Source organism: Choloepus didactylus, chromosome 19 (genome assembly GCF_015220235.1).
Source record: "Choloepus didactylus isolate mChoDid1 chromosome 19, mChoDid1.pri, whole genome shotgun sequence".
Classification (NCBI taxonomy): domain Eukaryota; kingdom Metazoa; phylum Chordata; class Mammalia; order Pilosa; family Megalonychidae; genus Choloepus; species Choloepus didactylus.
The window spans coordinates 40,851,382-40,870,336 of record NC_051325.1 but is presented as its reverse complement, the minus strand read 5'-3'; the positions used below and the strand labels follow the sequence as shown (position 1 = coordinate 40,870,336).

At 39.2% G+C, this 18,955-nt stretch overlaps 1 protein-coding gene and 1 long non-coding RNA gene across 4 annotated transcripts in view; one reads left to right on the top strand and one right to left on the bottom strand.

Moving 5' to 3' along the window:
- The window catches only part of LOC119516174, a 40,445-nt gene extending 33,646 nt beyond the window's left edge, over positions 1-6,799 (bottom strand). The window contains exon 1 of the long non-coding RNA XR_005213215.1: positions 6,521-6,799. This is a non-coding gene — a long non-coding RNA (uncharacterized LOC119516174). The remainder of the gene's footprint in view (positions 1-6,520) is intronic.
- The window catches only part of RBL1 (RB transcriptional corepressor like 1), a 74,160-nt gene extending 59,222 nt beyond the window's left edge, over positions 1-14,938 (top strand). The window contains exons 19-23 of one of the 3 annotated variants that reach the window (XM_037812403.1): positions 809-899; positions 5,969-6,111; positions 11,927-11,959; positions 12,000-12,091; positions 13,243-13,380. In XM_037812403.1, the coding sequence (XP_037668331.1) occupies positions 809-899; positions 5,969-6,111; positions 11,927-11,959; positions 12,000-12,044 (312 nt within the window). In that variant the 3' untranslated portion in view covers positions 12,045-12,091; positions 13,243-13,380. Of the gene's footprint in view, positions 1-808; positions 900-5,968; positions 6,112-11,917; positions 12,092-13,242 lie in introns of all 3 variants that reach the window. The other 2 variants (XM_037812402.1, XM_037812401.1) reach the window with 2 other exon arrangements.
- The last annotated feature ends 4,017 nt before the right edge of the window (positions 14,939-18,955 follow it).

The window sequence follows — 18,955 nt, the reverse complement described above, 5'->3', positions numbered from 1 at the left end:
GACAGGAAGAGAGGTGCAGTGACTCAGATATCCCAGGCCCCAGCACTGTTACCCTTCCTTCTAAGCCCCAGAACACACTGACGGTGAGCGATATAGAGACATTTGAAGAGCCAAGTACAGGCATTTGTTATATCCTGCAACAGGCTAAGAGTTCCTGGGCCTCTTCAGGAAAATCCCTCAGGACCACACTCTATAGAGATCATCCTATAGAGAATGATCTAAAGATCATTCAGGTAAGGTTAGTGTGGGTCAAAAATGGGTCAGGACACAACTTCCTAAATATTCTCTCAACCCCAGTAATCCCAAGATGAGGTGGAATGGATCATGCCTTTCCAGCTGTCTCTGAGGTAGGAAAAAGTTTGGGGACAGGGAGGAGAAAAAAATTGTAGCAAGATCATCTGAAAGGAGATAGGAATGGGGCAGGGAAATAAGCCCTGTTGAGATCAAATGATTCTTGTGAAAGGAATTCAAAGAAAGGAAAAACGAGATCAGATCTTCAGGTTTGCTTTTATTTGACAAAACCTGCTTATCAGTCTTTGGTTGTTTATTTCTTAATTCTTCTTCCCTTTCATAAACTCCTAAGACGGCTCATTTTAGGTAGTGGGTTCTGCTTCAGGAGCCCCTCTTCTGAGATATTTGCCATAATCTGCACCTACCATGGCTAATAGTATCTTGCTCTTGATTATCACCCACATACAGAGAAATATTTTTTAATTGGCTTGATATTTTACTCTTCTTATTTCGGTTTTGCTTAATCTATGCCACTTTGTGGCCTCAACAGTCCTTTTCTCTCCCCTCTGACCTATAGGTCTATAGAAGTGTTTTATTGAAAAGTATTCAAAGAGAAGTTGTGGCATATAATAAAAACTTAAATGGTGATATTGAAATGACAGATTGTGGTAAGTTATCCAAGTTAACATGCTATATGTGATACGCCTTTTTTACATAGTATATAATGCAGTGGATGTCAGGCAACATGAAGTCATGTTGTAGGTGGGGTGGGCAATGCACACATGTTTTGGGGACAAACAAATAAATTTGAGAATAAGTCTGTGTCCTGTATCCTCAACCCTCTCCAGAGAACTAGTGTATTAAAACCATTAGTTTGTTCCCTGTTAATTGTGTTTCAGAAGAAGTTTCCTAATCTACTTATACACATTAATAAAACACATAAAAGGCACTTAATAAAATTCAGAAATAAGTCTGAATGACAGGAAAAGCAAGGTAGCTGTCAGTGATGATCTGCCTAAGGAAACAATTGTCCGGTTCATTAATAAGTATATAGGTGATTTTGCCACCCTGGACAAGGCTGCCCCATGTTGCCACCATCATGGTAAGACTTCAGGCACTAGTAATTTTTTTTCCAAAGAAAATAAAATGAATGGGCAGTATTCATACGTTGATAAGTTGTGAAATACTTCTGCCCATCTCCTTGTCTCATCTTTCTGTGTATTTAAATGTAGGTATATATACCATGATTCATGATTTATATACTCCCTCAATGTGAGACATTTAAGTTGATTCCAGTTATACACTTTGTGATGGACATCATAGTGGTTTAATCTTTATCCACATCTTTGGGACATATTCTTAGAGAGAAATGGCTGGGTCAAAGACTTTTTTTTAATTATATAAATAGTCCATGATCATGATGGTGTCAGCTGGATTCTGAACTTTTAAGACCTCACTCACCAAAAGACCCTTTAATAATAATGTCCCAGAATATGATTCCACTTATGGATACCTAGGTCAGACTCAATTCTATTTAGATAAATATATTTCTAGCCTTTTCAAGGCAATGAGAAGTACCGAAGACAGTAAACATGATAAAATACCAAAATGCTTCCTTCTGTGTTTGTTACCTATACTGTTCACCTGTATAGGGTGGTTTCTCTTTCCCCTCACAACCAGGCCTCAAGAGGTAAGCTGGGAATAGCATGGATCCCCTGCCTGTTTAGTGTTTTCTCTGAGAGAAACTGAGTAACAGCTAGCAGGTATCAGATACTAGCAGCAGTGAAGTTCAAGAAGGTGTAAGTAAGCAAAAAAAAAGATTGTGGGTTCTTTAATTGGATATAGCATTCACCAGAGTTCAAGGTGAGAGTAAGCTTTTCCTAAAACTTAAAGGTTCCAGATCAAATTCTGCTCTACAAATATTTATTACCTAGAAAGACAAAAAATGTTCTTATAGATCCTATTGGGAAATGGTGCTGGCACAGAGCAGGGAAAATATCCAGTGATAATGGACTCAAGAATTTTTCTGGCACAAAAGAGGAAGAAAGTTGAGGATACAGTCAGGCAGGACTATGTTCATATAAGACATGATCCAGTTTCTGGAACTGTGGCTCAGTTCTATGACCTTGTCTTGGACACACTGAAGAGTATGACTTTGAGAAGAAAATTTCTGGTTCTAGAAACAAATTTATAATTAAGAATAAAATGATTACTATTACAAAAGCACACAGTTTACACAACCTGTTCAGTAAGCTTGAGGTCCTAGCTGTCTGTCCCATCCACCACTCTCTTGAAAGGTTCACTCAAGGCAGAGGCCAAGATTCCAGATGCAGAATTCTGTTATCCTTATAGTTAGATCAAGTAAACAACATCTACCAGAGTTCAGGGCTGCACACAGGACTTCTCAGAGTTTCAGCGTAGGGCATCATCCCTAAGAATAAAGCCTATAGACTTGACTAGGTCTCATTCATTTGATGTTACTGTGGGTAGAGTCCCAAATATTTTAATCAATCTGCTTATCTTAAATATTTTTAGTCTCCCCAATGTGAGCCCTTTTTTTATTATTGGTCGTACTTAATAAAAGGCCACTATTCATCAATAAAAACCCGTTTCTGACATTGAGTATGTTAATCAGCAAAGCATTGGTCATTGATTGAGATATGCTTAACAGAAACCCTTACATTAGCCACCTGTGGAAAATTAGCTTCCTGATTAAAACATCAGCTCACCACTCATGGACCAACCATACATTCTTCATTATCATGTTAGCAGACCACCCCAGACTAAACTAGGTATTCTTGATTAGAAACACTTCTAAGACCCAGATTATAGCTTAACCTAAGTAACACCAACATAATACTCAAGTTTGTTACTGTAAACTGAAAATTTTACAATACTTCTTCAGAGGCTTGTTTTAAGGATTAAAAAGAATGATGTATATAAAGTTTAACACAGGGCTTGCTCCTAGTAAGGTCTCAGTAACTAGTAGCTGTTATGTATTATTTTGTTTCTAAGAAATATCATATTTATTATATTCTATTGATATGATATGGCTCTTTCATATTTTTTTTTTCATTTTGCTTTTTAACAAGATAGTTTGTCTAAGGCCACATTTCTTACTTAGCTTAAAATCCTTTAAATGTTGAAAGTTAGGCCAAGAAACAGTTAAAGCAAATTCTCTCAAGAGACTGGAATTCTGTTTTCATTTGAGATGTCTAAGTTTGATAACTGCAAATTGATAATTGGACAACTTTATCTGCATTATAACTATGTTATAGTCACCAGATAGACCAACAAGATATAAGTAGGGCACATTTTTACTTGTTTTTAGATTATAGTGGTGCCTTTTGGAGCTCACAAGAAACTGCCAAAAATAGTCTGAAAGTCTGAAACCCCTGAAGTTTTAAATTGGTCTGTGGTCAGTGGCTTTTGAGTAATTGCCCTCTCAGTCAGAAAGCCAGTCTGAAATATTCACTGCACTCTTACTGTGGGGAGCAAATGGGATGAGGGAGGACCTGGTGGAAGAAATAGAAAACAAATACAAAATGCCCATGCCAGGAAAGTGCTGCTCTGCTGCTCAAGCTCATTTCCCAACTGACCCTTTAGTAAATGGTTTATACATAAAGTGTGATCTTTGTTTCATCTTAAAACAATTTTGCATCTTTTTCTTCTCAGATTTTAAGTGGCAAGGGTCACAGTATGTGCTCCTTTGCAATCTGAAGACTAATGACAGTATTTAGAAAGAAATCCACTTCAATCAATTGAAGGGCTTCTGTGGGAGAGTGGGTGGGGACTTCATCAATATGTGCATCCCAAACGAATTGGGTGTGCCCAACCTGTGAAACCAGTTCCCTGACAAATAGAAAATACTGTTCCCTTCAACATCTCTTTTCTTGGATTCACTTATATTGTCCTGATATATAACACTAACCATCTCTACCCACCCCAACTCCAGGATAATTTACCTTCTCCCTTCCCACTTGTGCTTCAGATCCTTGGAAAATTCTCAAGCCAAAGATCTAGACTAAAAAGTCCAGCATGTCTCTCTGGAACTCTGTAGATAGTATCTCCATTCTTCTAAAGTTTTAACTAAAACCATATTGTATTGCTTCACAGTGTTATCTGATGATCCAAAAAAGTCATTCCTCTTATCCTTGGCAGCACTAAGGAAAATTATGTACCATGTGCCTCATATTAGGCAGAGGCCCATACCTCCTGAGGGAAAACAAATTTGTAATAAAGTCTTTGTGGTGAGGTAGTTACCAGGCTTAGCTTTACTTTCAGAGTGCCAAGGTCCTTAATGAGGTGAAAAGGTAAAACTCTGACCTCTTTTCTATTTTGAAATGAAGAAAACAGAACTAAATAAAATTAAATTTAGTTAGAATCCAAGACCCCAGAGAGTTTTAAATGTTTAGTTCACTCAAACAAATATAGCTCCTTACCTTATTAAATGTTAACAATGGGAATAGACTGTAGTCTCTGTCTCAAGAAATTTCTAATCCAAGAAGGACATTAAATCATTTTAATTGATCCATATAATGAAAATAATCTACAGCTGTGGTTTCCAAGCTGCTATGCCTTGGAACAGTGTTTCCCAGGAGGTAGTAAGTGTTATGGGGGAACAGGGACTATGCATAAAAATTTGGGAACCATGGAGTTAAAGTGAACATGCCCTCCCCCCACAACTGCAGGACTTTTCAGAGCCTTTATTATACTAACATATTTTATGAATTTCCAAGAAAAGAATATAATATGCAGGATTTCCTTAATTTGTGTAACCACATGGCTTGTGTCTGCTGCCCCCCCCCCCCCCAATTAAAATCCTGCAAAAATAGCAAGAGTGAAAAAGACATCCAAATTGGGATCAAAGTCCCTATGGAGATTCCCTGCGGTTCCTTGGCCTTTGGCCCATGTTTCAGTTTTCTGGCTTTCCTAAGGTGGAGGTATGCTTCTGCCTGTGTTCACAGTGATTGCATGCCAAGGTATTTGAAAATGAGACCCATTTTTTATACACTGAATTCTTTTTAATTGGCACTAAACTTTTTAGCTCCTGTAAGCACATGATAGCTTGTGCTTCCTCCCCCCCCCCCCCCATAAAAAAGAGTAGGATAAAGCTCTGCCTGTGTTATAAGCTATCCCAGAGCCCAAATCTCTGGGTGACACCAATAAATAGGAAAGGAGGGCACTAACTGAGGACTAGGGTTCCTGCTATGCATAGGAAAATAAGGCTCCTGGAAAACCTGTCACTTGCCATGTATTTGCACAAAAATAAACATAAGCAATTCACCTTGCTTCTTCCCTAATTTATGAGGATATGCTGTTACCTTTTGGAGTCTTTCTGTTTTTCTCAAACAGCCAATATATCTGCAGGGGTGTGAAGCTCAGGGTTTACTACTGCTGCCCATACTGTGGAGCTCAGTTTAGTTCAACCCCAGCCCAGGGCTGGTAACCTAATGGGCACCAGTGACAGTCAGCTCTAAAACTATGTTTTGAAAAAGTTCTTGCTGAAACATGATATCACGGGAAAAGAACACCACTTTAGATTTACATTTTCATTTCTCTAGATTCCAGTTTAATTTATACATAATACAGATAGATTATTGAACCTTCTCTAAAAGCACAGTTGCTGTACATATTTGGTTTATTTGATTTTTTTATATTATAGAAAGAGTTGTAATTGACATCACCAACTTGATATTAAAATGCACTTATCACAACACTGAATTCTTTTTAACAGAAGATGCTACAAAAACACCAGACTGTTCCAGTGGACCAGTGAAAGAGGAAAGAGGTGATCTCATCAAATTTTACAATACAATATATGTAGGAAGAGTGAAATCATTTGCATTGAAATACGACTTGTCAAATCAGGACCATGTGGTATGTTTTATGCCTTACTGCTTTATTAATATCAACAGTCATAGTTGGATTACTATGAATTCATTTGGCTAGATAAGTATTTCAGAGTTTAAAGCCCCACTGATGCTTTATATAAGAGAAAATATACCAGTAATTAATCAGAGAACAATTAAGTCTATAATACAAGGACCAGAAGAAATCATGGGAATTCTAGCCATACTGTGATTATGTTGTTAGAAATAATATATGTATATAGACAAGGACTAGATGGGAATATGTAAAAATGAAAACAATTAGGGTGATTTTTCTCTTGTGTTTGGTTTCTAATTGCTAAACTTGTGAGATAAATGTTTTTCTCAAGATAAGAGAAAAGGAAGTAAATAGGCATGGATCATTAATAGTGGCAATACTAAGAAATTATTATGCAAACCTTAGTTTTGGCAGTAGCAGCAGGCCCAACAAAGTGTACCCGGTGTATAAGCTGAGGTTGGTTCCCAGGAGACCAGATTAGCTATAAAAAAGAAGAGAAGGACACTAGTAGAAGGGAAGCCTGGAAGATACATCCAGCCTTTAACCAAGTGTATACATCTAGTGTGTCTGTAATTCTGTCATTGTCCCTTTCAAGGAATATGGTCTGATTATCCTCAGAGGCTGAAGACTGTTCCTTCTCCACCTTCAGTTTCACCTTTCCTCTGTCATGTGCTATACTATGAATATCCTCTACCAAACTAGTTACCAATTGTAACTAGTTTTATTAACTGAAAGTGAAGATGATGAAGGAAATAGTAAGGGACATCTCCATTTGTTTTTTTTAATTCAGTTTTATTGAGATATATTCACATAACATACAGTCATTCACAATATATACTCAGTTGTTCACAGTACCATTTTATAATTGTGCATTCATCACCACAATCAATTTTTGAACATTTTTATTACCATACACAAAAAAGAATAAAAATAAAGGTTAAAGTAAAAAAGAACACCCAAAACATCCCATATCCCCCATCCCTCCCTATTATTCATTTACTTTTAGTCCTCATTTTTCTATTCATGTGTCCATACACTGTATAAAGGGAGTGGGAGCCACCAGGTTTTCACAATCACAGTCACACAGTGTAATGTATATAATTATATAATCTCTTCAAGAATCAAGGGTTACAATTCAACAGTTTCAGGTATTTCCTTCTAGCTATACCAATACACTAAAAACTAGAAAGGGATATCTTTATAATGCATAAGAATAACTTCCAGAAAGACCTCTCGACTCTATTTGAGATCTCTCAGCCACTGAAACTTTATTTGGTTTCATTTCTCTTCCTCCTTTTGGTCCAAGAAGGCTTTCTCAATCTTTCTATGCCAGGGCCAAGTTCATCCCTGTGAGTCATGTCCCACATTGCCAGGGAGATTTACAATACCCCTGGGAGTCCTGTCCCACATAGAGTTGAAGGCAATGCGTTTAACTGCAGAGTTGGCTTGGAGAGAGAGAGAGGCCACATCTGAGCAACAAAAGAGGTTCTCTGGGGGTGACTCTCAGATGCAATTTTAAGTAGGCTTAGCCTCTCCTTTGCAGTAATAAGCTTCATAAGGGCATGCCTCAAGATTGAGGCTCATCCTACTAAATTGTTAGTCCTCAATGTTTGTGAGAATGTCAGTAATAATCCAGGTGGGGAAATTTAATATTTCCACATTTTCCCCTAGTCCCTCAATGGGGCTTTGCAAATACATTTTTATTCTCTGCCCAAATTACTCTGGGATGTATTGAGGCTTCACACTAACCTGTACAAACTAACCAGATTTCACTCTCTAGTGAACGTTCCATGTAATTGCGTTTGAATAAACTGACCAAAGAAGTTAAATTATATAGTGTTACAAAAAATACAGTTTTTACACCTAATAAACATCTCTTCCTTTGGTCTCAGACAGAAGTTGAAGTTTTAAAAACACCATCACTATTGTCCTTTACCCTTTAGTCTGATTTACCTTAGTCCTAACCAAGTCCATTTTGTTCTTATCTCTAACTGAAGTCTGATCTCTTTTTATCAGACTCCTTAACATTTGCTGTATGGAGAAATGCTGACATTCATAGCTGCCAAACTCTAGCTCTGAGTCTCAGGTGTCACACAGATACCCAAAGTTCCAGGAACTGACCAGGTTATACACAAAGAGCTCAGCATCTCAGAATTTAGAAATAACCCTTACAACTCAGGAATAAATGTACCTGCTGTAAGAGCTTAAAATCTAGGAAACTTTACAGTAAGGCTGATAATCTGTGTTCTCAGACTCAGTTCTCAGAGTCTGTACATTATAGTTAGTCCATATTAGTGAGGCACTATAATGTTTTTCTTTCTATTTCGGGTTTATGTCACTCAACATAATGTCCTCAATGTCCATTCACCTCACAACTTCACTCCTTCTTGAAGCAGCTTAATACTCCATTGTTATTATACACCACAGTTCGCCATTCCATTCATCAGTCCACAAACCCTTAGGCCACCTCCATCCACTGCAAATCATGAATACTGACACCACAAACCCCACTGTGCAAATGTCCATTCGTGTCCCTCTTTTCAGTTCTTCCAAGTATACACCCAATAACAGGGTTGCAGACCATATGGCAACCCCATGCTTAGCTTCCTGTGGAACCACCACACTGCCCTCCAGATGGGCTGCACCATTCTACTTCCCCAACAACAGTGATTAGGTACATCCTTTTCTCCACATTTTCTTCAGCACTTGTATCCCTCTGTTTATTTTTTAACAGTTTTATTCACATACCATATCTTCCATCCTAAGTAAACAATCAGTGGTTCCCTGTATAATCAGATAGTTATGCATTCACCACCACTATCTATATAAGGACATTTCCATTTCTTCCACAAAGAAAGAGGAAGAGGTGAAAAATGTAAAAAGAAAAAAGAAAAATTAAAAAATGACTACTAGAAAGCAACAAAAGAAAAAAAAATTCAAACAAAACACAGTAAAAAGGTCAGACAACACCACCAATGCCAAGAATCCCAAACCCCTCCCTTATATCCTCCTCTTATAGACATTTAGCTTTGGTATATTGCCTTTGTTACAATTAATGGAAGCATATTACAATGTTACTGTTAACTATAGACTCTAATTTGTATTGTCTATTTCCCCAATAGCACCCCATTTTTAACACGTTGCAAAGTTGACATTCATTTGTTCTCCCTCATGAAAAAACATATTTGTACATTTAATCACAATCACTGACCACTCTAGGTTTCACTGAGTCATACAGTCCCAGTCTTTTATCTTCTAATCTTTCCTTCTGGTGGTCCTACATGCCCCTAACCTTCCTCTTTCAATCATACTCACAGTCATCTTTCTTCAGTTTACTTAAATTATTGTGCTACCATCACCCAATATTGTGCTCCAAATCTCTCTATCCCATCTTTTCCTGTCTGACTGTAATGCTCCCTTTAGTATTTCCTGTAGAGCAGTGTCTGTTTGTCTGAGAATATTGTAAATTGTCGCTTATTTTTGAAGGACAGTTTTGCTGGATATAGAATTCTTGGTTGGCAGTTTTTCTCTTTCATTATCCTAAATATATCATACCACTGCCTTCTCACTTCTATGGTTTCTACTGAGAAATCTGCACATAGTCTTATCGAGCTTCCCTTGTAGGTAATGATTGCTTTTCTCTTGCTGCTTTCAGAATTCTCTCTTGGTCTTTGACATTTGAAAATCTGATTAATAAGTGTCTTGGAGTTGGTCTATTTGGATCAGTTCTGTTTGGGGTATGCTGCACATGTTGGTCTCAGGAGGAGACTGTATTCAATATCAGGTTTCCCTGTGGATGAAACCCAGCAGATTGTGAGATTTTCCTGTAAAGCCTCTAGACTCAGTGCTTTTCCTGTCCTGCCCAACAGATGGTGCTTGTCAGCCTGTAGCTCCCCACTGGTATAAAGAGGTGCAGTCCCTTTAATTCTCAATGGACCCTGTCCCGGCCAGGGGCCGATGTGTCAGAAGCCAAGCTTAGTTGTTTCTGTTTCCCCCACCCCCCACCCCAGGCCCTGGGGTCTGAATTCTCTGAGGGAGGGTAGACACTTGAACTGGGCCCCACCCCCCCCTTTTTTTAGGGAGGATATACCCTTCAGGGAGTTATCTTCTACACTTGAATTCCTCCTTTGTCTCTGACTGTTAACTCCACCCTTGCCTGGTTCAGCCATGACACTTGAAAATGCCTATGGCTTTCTCTAATGAGCTACTTAGGATGAGAGAAAACAAAAAGGAAAAAGAGAAAGCCACTTTCCAGAGCCAGTCCCCAGACCCATTTCTCTGGTAAACTGGTGTTGGTACCCAGTTCTCTGTGCGCCTTTTCTTGGGACACAGCCGTTTTCCAGTATCCTGAGCTCTGCCATCTCCAAAAGCTTCTTTATTTATTTATTTACTTATTTCCAACAGCCCCACATCCTCTCTGCTGGGCGCAAACTTGTACTTTCCTGCTTGCTCTGGGTTTATCTATGCTTATAGCTTGTATTTAGTGGTCCAGACTTGTTAATTAAAAACGCAGTTGGAGCTTGGTTGAGTTCCTTTCTCTTGCTCCAGGTAACCTGCTTCTTTTTCCCACAGGAAAGTGTTTCAGCTCAGCCTGCCATGCTGGTGGGGTTGTGGAGCTTTACTTACAGTTTTATGCGGTGATCTCAGCTGTTCCACCCATTCCAGACTGGTGTATGATGTGTGTTCAGTCACAGGTTTCTCCCACCGGTTGTTCCAGACTATTTACTAGTTGTTCCTGGCTATTTACTAGTTGCTCTGGGGGACTAACTAAATTCCACACCTCTCTATGTTGCCATCTTGCCCCACCTCATCTCCATTTATTTTACTTCCATTGTTCAGAATACTAAAGAAAAATGCAGTTCCTGCTCACTTCTTTTAGGGTCTTTCCCATCTCGTTAACAGATTTGTTTCATGTTGGAATCCACCTTCTGGCTTATAGAATTCCCTGCCTCTCTTTTACCCTCTCTGTTGCTGCCTTGGTTGTGGGTGTATATGTGTGGAGAGAGTCTTACTGCAAGTGCCAGAACATTGATTACTGTCTGCCCCTGCTTTCTGAGGTGAGCGCAAAGTTCCCATGCTCCTGGATTATTGTTCTCAGTGTCTTGCTCCAGAATTCTTAGTACTTTTTACAGGATTTCCTGATTCAGGAAAATTAATTTTTGTTTATTTTTAACAATTGTTGAAAAATGAGGAATGATAGTTTCTTTGCTTTTTTCAGCCATAAATAAGCTCTAACAGTATAACAGACCCCTAACTAGGAAATGCCAGTAAGAATAAAAATATGGTGGTTGTCTTAGTTTGCCAGGACTGATATAGCAAATACCACAAATTGGTTGGCTTAAAAACAGGAATTTATTGTCTCACAATTTTGGAAGCTAGAAATCGAACATCAGGGAATCAACAGGCCATACTTTCTCCTAGAGTCTATCTGTAGCATTCTGGTAATGGCTTGCCAGTAATCCTTGGCATTCCTTGGTTTGTAGGACTTCCTTGGTTTGCATCTCTGCCTCCACCACATGGTGATCTCTCTCATTCTCTGGTTTTTCCTAACTGGCCGCATCCAAATTTCCTCTGCTTATAAAGACTTTAGCCTTAGGGATTAAGGCCCACCTGATTCAATTTGACCTCACCCAAACAGGATCTTCAAAGGTCCTATTTACAAATGAGTTCACACCACAGGACTGCGGTTAGGACTTGAATATGTCTTTGTGGGGGAAATGATTCAGTGGACCAGAGTGGGATTAAAAAGAAAAGAAAAAAAAAAAAATCTTTTAACTAAACAAACTAACTTTTGGAGTCGTTTCAGATGGCAGCTCCACCACTCTCTCCTTTCCCACATATTAAGCAACAACAAGGCTCGCCACGCCGCATTTCCCAACAGCACTCAGTTTATGTTTCCCCGCACAAGAACGGGGCAGGCCTGACACCAGGGAGTGCTCTGCTATACATGTTCAATGGCAGCCCTTCTAAGGTAACTTTATTCCAAACTAACTTATACTCATATGTTAGATGGTAGATTTCAATTACCAGTCAGTAATTTTTAATCTTGCTTTTTCTGCAAAGTTACTACTAGTAAAATATGAACTGTTACTATAGCCAGTTTCCTGTGATTGAGAGCAGCAGGGTATTTAGTTAAGGTAGTTTAATCCATTACTGCTGACAAGGTATTTGGATTTCACTGCCAGAGTCCAGTGTGTTTCCCTGCTCAAGCATGATCACAAGAAGGGACCACTAAAGCAACACCTGCAAGTGGTCAGACATGGAGAATGTTAAGCTTAAAGAAAGGCCTTGGAAGTGAAAGTGCAACCAAGTGGGTGCAACCAGGAAAGCAAAAAGCCTGAAAACAAAGTCCTACTCTTCAGCACTGTGGGTTATAATCCATCTTTATCTCTGTACAGATGATTAAGATGTGACAACTGTTTTCAGATATTACCAAGACTATCACAGACCTACTGAATATCACAAAGCTGGTAGGCAGGTCTGGGAGCCTGTAATTACAACAAGCTCCCTGGATGATTGTGATGCACAGCTTTCAGGAAACCATTTCTCTAAGACCTTGCTTCTCAGAAGTGTGGCTCAGGAACCAGCAACATCAGCATTACCTGGGAGCTTGTTAGAAATGCAGAATCTCAGGCCCCACAATAGCACTGCTGACTCCGAATCCACATTTTAACAAGGTCCCCAAATTATTAGTAAACACATCAAAGTTTGAAAAGCAATCCTCTAAGGAAGAGGATCTCAAACTTTAGGGAGCATTGGAATCATCTGGAAGGCTTGTTAAAACACAGGTTGGTGGGCCCTACTTCCAGAGCGTCTATTTCAGTAGTTGTAAGGGGAGGCTTGTGAATGTGTATTACTCATAAGTTTCTAAATGATTCTGTTGCTTCTAGTCTGGGACCAACACTTTGAGAACTACTGCTAGGTAAATCCAATTTTTAAACTACCTCAGAAAAATTAGTTCTAACCAACTTTTACAGCTTGGCCAAGATTAAAAAAAAAATCTCTCCCTCCAGTATTTGGATTTGGATAGAGGATAGATAGCAGAGAAGAGCATTTAGCTTAGTTCTTTAAGGCTATTTCCTTTCTTTCCTCTTTTATTCATACATGTCCTTTATTTTTTAGAGTTTGAAAGATATCAACAACATGATAAGGCAAGGTGAGCAGAGAACCAAGAAGCGAGCAATAGCCATCGATAGTGATGGAGAATCCCCTGCCAAACGCCTCTGTCAAGAAAATGATGATGTTTTACTTAAACGACTGCAGGATGTTGTCAGTGAAAGAGCAAATCATTAACGCCCTTCCTGCTACTAAGATAAAAGCACTTTCAGGTTGTTTTGCAGAAAGTTGGGTCTATATCTTTCAGACCTTTCATCCCTGCAGATGGTAAACATCACTGGGTTATAGAAAAATTGCACCAGAATTGAATGTATTTGGCAGAGATGCATTTTGAGTTGGATAAGAAAGGAATATTTTAAGTGCCTTTTAAAAATACTAATAGTCATAGAATTTGTCAAATATTTGTTTCCTTGGGTTTGTTTTTAAAAGGTGAAGAGAAAACCACCCCGTGTAGCCTTTTGAAAAGCTCACTTTTTCAAAAAACCAAATGTCTCCTCTCCTAATGTGCTTTGTAATGTACGGGTAAACAACCCATTTTTGGTAAGCATATTTTGAGATTTGTGTTCTCAATTCAATATTGAAAGAGGAGTTGTTTCCCATAGAACTGGGCCAGAGGGAAGTGCAATAGCCTGTCTCTGACCCACTGTGGTGACTCCACATCCAGGTGCCACCACCATTCTGGGTTGCCTAGATTTCTTCCCCTCATGCCCTTCCTTTCCCTGAGCATAAGCAGATGTGCCCTGGAGCCTTCTTAGCCTTGTGTCATAACCCGATAAAAAGGGCACTTGCTCCTTTTTTAAACTATCATCATTTTGGTTTTTGTAACAACTTAACTATCCATGATTGTATTAAATCATGTAATTCTCAGAAGAGAAATATGCCTCTCAAGTCAGTAGAAAAGAAATCAGATAGAGTTGTTAAAACTAAATTTCCCATTGGTGAGGTAGCACCATAATAATGTGTGAGATACTATTTTTAAGGTCATCATAAGATCAGTCATTCTCAATGTTTAATTGATTCCCTAAGTGTATCAGACATCTTTTTCAAAACCACATCATTAAAATCACCTCATGCCTTATAATTCCAATGTGTATCAGTAAACAACTCCTTATCTCCCCCCCTTGTTCTCAATATTATTGGTGCATCATGAGTTTCCCGTTAGGACATGACACCTGGATTCCCCTTGAGGATGTTTACTGGTACTAGGGATACAGATTTCCAATAAATCAGTTCGTTCACATTAACTTCTTCTAGTGTGTTTTCAGGATATGGAAAAACATGGCTAGGCCATCCTTGATGAATTTTGAAAAGATGCTCTTAAATGTATGTTTTTAACTGCAAACCTTATTTTTTAAAAACATATAATATTTAACTTACCTTTATCTACCCCTGTCTAATTTTAATTTTCCTAAGCTCTGGCTGTTAATTTGTCAAGTATTGCCTTGAATCTGATTTTTAAAGGGATTTTGGTCACATTTTACTTTTCTGAAAGTTACATCCTCATTTTTTGTGTGTAGTATCTACACATGCTATAAGCCAAATAACAAAGTCTGTCTTGAGTCCTTGTACATATTTTTATGTAGCTATAATTGTTGTGTCATTTTCATCTTCATTTTAATATACAAAATATAAATGATCATTTGTACATTGATTATAAAACTCGGGACATGTTTTTATTAGGTTTAATAGTATCAATAAATGGAAATGGTTAATAAAACATTGGAGTTTTTTTTAATTATTGACTGTGTGACTAGAAGCAATTAGGCAGCCATCTGTATTTCTTTAAATACTTTGTATCTTTTGAACTCCTTAGTCTAACTAAAAAAGTTAATGTTCCAGGGGAGAAACTAAGATGGCAGCTAGGTGAGACAGGGCAAAAAACACCTCTGTGAAAAACACTGGATAAAAACCAGAAAGTGACCCAGAATACCGGTTACAGCAATGCGCCAGCTGGATGAGTTCTGCTAGTATCACAGGGGCCGTATACTTGGTGAAACCGGGACTCTGCATTCTGAAATGAGTGAGTAAGCTGGCTGGAAGACCCGCAGCCACGTGACATTGTGGGGAAGTCAGGGCCTGGCATTTGGAGACCGACTGGCTCTTTTAAAAAAAAGGGGGGGGGGAAACCCAGGAGTGGCTGCAGTTGCGGGAGTGGGAGCCACGCAGTAAAACACAGCAAGAGTGGGCTGGGCCGGCCTCTCAGTGTCTGGCCTGGAGGATAGTCCGCTGCAGATACCCTTGGGGCCGGGGAAACGGAGGGGAGAGCCGGAAGCTGAAAGAAACCCTGTGGCTTGCAACTGGCTCCCCGGAGGGCTGGATAAATTCCAGCCCGGGGCCGTTCCCACAGCCCAGATCCCCGCCAGTTGTCCTGGAGCTGGGAAGGAGGAACTGAGCGAGGAGGAGGGGGTTGAAATCCCCCGTTCGGCCATGTTTGCTTCAGGCTGAGAGCGCCGCTGCACGGCCCGGCGGCCCGGGGCTTCCCTTGAGGGACGGTGCGCACTTGTGACGTAGCACGGCATTCCCTCAGCTGAGCTCCTGGAGGATCGCAGCTGGGAGAGGGGACCCGCTCAGAGAACCCAGGGACGCTATGCCAAGTCCGGTGGTTTGTGGGACACCGAGAGAGAGGGTCTGGGGCCGAACTGAAATGAAGGCTTAGACTCTTGCGGCAGCCTTGAATCTCCAGGAACCTGGGGGATTTGAATATTAAAGCTGCCCTTCCTCCCTGGCCACCCATACACATGCCCCACATTCAGGGCGGATGGCTCCAGCAGCACACCCAAACTGAGTTCTCCAACTAAACCCCACAAGAATCATTTCCCCGCACACCGTGGGAACAAGGTTGAGAACTGACTTGAGGGGTATAGGTGACTCGCAGATGCCATCTGCTGGTTAGTTAGAGAAAGTTTACATCACCAAACTGTGTTTCTGAAAAATCAGATCAATATCCTTTTTTTTTTTACAACTTGAAAGAACCCTATGAAGCAAAACAAATGCCAAGAGGCCAAAAACAACAGAAAATCTTAATGCATATGATAAAACCAGACGATATGGAGAATCCAACTCCAAACACACAAATCAAGATATCGGAAGAGACTCAGTACTTGGCAGAATTAATCAAAGAACTACAATCAAAGAATGAAAACATGGCAAAGGATTTAAAAGACATCAAGAAGACCATGGCCCAGCATATAAGCGACATAAAGACCCTAGAAGAGCATAAAGAAGACATTGCATGAGTAAATTAAAAAAATAGAAGATCTTATGGAAATAAAAGAAATTGTTGGCCAAATCAAAAATACTCTGGATATTCGCAATACAAGATTAGAGGAAGTTGAACAATGTCTCAGTATCCTGGAAGTCCACAGAACAGAAAATGAAAGAACAAAAGAAAGAATGGAGAAAAAACTGAAAAAATCAAAATGGATCTCAGGGATACGATAGATAAAATAAAATGTCCAAAGTTAAGACTCATTGGTGTCCCAGAAGGGGAAGAGAAGGGTAAAGGTCTAGAAAGAGTATTCAAAGAAATTGTTGGAGAAAACTTCCCCAACCTTCTACACAATATAAATACACAAAGCATAAATGCCCAGCGAACTCCAAATAGAATAAATCCAAATAAACCCACTCCAAGACATATTCTGATCAGACTCTCAAATACTGAAGAGAAGGAGCAAGTTCTGAAAGCAGCAAGAGAAAAGCAATTCACCACATACAAAGGAAACAACATAAGACTAAGTAGTGACTACTCAGCGGCCACCATGGAGGTGAGAAGGCAGTGGCATGACATATTTAAAATTCTGAGAGAGAAAAATTTCCAACCAAGAATACTTTATCCAGCAAAACTCTCCTTCAAATTTGAAGGAGAGCTTAAATTTTTCACAAACAAATTCTGAGAGACTTTGCCAATAAAAGACCTGCCTTACTTCAGATTCTAAAGGGAGCCCTACCAACAGAGAAACAAAGAAAGGAGAAAGAGATATAGAGAATTTTAACAGACATATATAGTACCTTACATCCCAAATCACCAGGACACTCATTTTTCTCTAGTGATGACAGATCTTTCTCCAGAAGGGACCATAAGCTGGGACATAAAACAAGCCTCAAGAAATTAAAAAAAAAAAAAAATTAAATTAAATATACTCAAAGCACATTCTCCAACCACAATGGAATACAAATAGAAGTCAATAATTTTTGAACTGTAACTCCACTGTTTACTTCCTACATGATATACAATACACAAACTCTAATGACAAATCAGTGGTTTTGAACTCAATGTAAAATATGTAACTTCAGACAACTATATAAAGGTTGGGGAATGGAGGAGGATAGGAACATAGTTTATGTGTCCTATTGAAATGAAGGTGGTATCAAAGAAAAACAAGATTGTTATGGATTTAAGAGGTTAATTTTAAGCCCCACAGTAAACACAAAGAAATTATTAGAGAATATAACCATAGAGATGAAAAGTAGAGTATGGGTTAAGAGAAATCGGGGAAGGGGCAATGGGGAGTTAAGAAATGAGTGTAGGGTTGCTGTTTGAGGTGAAGGGAAATTTCTAGTAATGGATGGTGGGAAAGAGCATTACAACATTCTAAATGTGATTAATCCCACTAATGGAAGGCTAGGGAGGGGGTGGAATGGGAAGATTTAGGCTGTATATATGTTTCCACAATTGAAAAAAAAAAAAAAAAGACAGTCTAAATAGATGACAATTGAATGCCAAGGATGAACCTGGATGGGATTGGAGGATGGAGGACAGGAGGCTCAAAGGGTCACAGTTGAGACATAAGGGAAAGGAAATATAGAATGTAAGCTTTGTATCATTGTTGAATCTCTTGTACTTCTTAGCTGTGCTTAATGGGATTGCATAAAACAATGTTCTTATTCAGGGGAAGTGTATATGTGAATTATAGTGTTTGTTCCAGGGTGTGAGCAGCTAGCTCTCATATGTTCAGAAGACAGAGCAATAGATGGATGATAGATAGGGAGGGAGGGAAAGAAATAGCAATGTGACAGCATGTTAAAGTTGGTGGATTGGGCTATTGGGGGAGGGGGGTCAGGGTATGATGGAATTCTGTGTATAGGGTTAGTATTGTTTTTGCAACTGTTCCTATAACTTTGAATTTATTTCAAAATAAAAAAAAAAAGTTAATATTCCAAAAACAAAACAAACAAAAATAAATAAATAAATAAATAAAAAGGTAATGTTCCTGCCGGTTTTTATTTGTTCCTTTATAGTACTTGCACTAATACACCAAGTATCTGTTCGCTGCTTATTCCATGCTAGGCCCTCTGCTGGCTGCACAGGGTATAAAGATAAACCAGACATAGATCCTGCCCTCAAGATACAATATTTATAGCCCATTAAAGGAATGTGATAAGTATGGTAATACAGCTCTGCACAAAGAAGAGTGGTGATATCACAGAGAAGGGAGTGATTTATTCTGTGTGGGCAAGTTTGTCAGGGAAATCTTAAGGGGGAAGGTATTTGGTAATTTAGTCCCTATAGACGGAAAACTGTCAGGAGAGTAAAAAGTATTGCAGACAGAAAGCACAATCTGTCAAAAGGCCCAGAGGCATGAACATACTGCAGATTTGGGGACTGCAGGTAGTTTAGCAAGGCTGGAGTGTAATATGCATATGTGTGATGGTTGGGTTCATGTGTCAACTTGGCCAGGTGATAGCACCCAGCTGTCTGGTCAAGCAAACACTGGCCTAA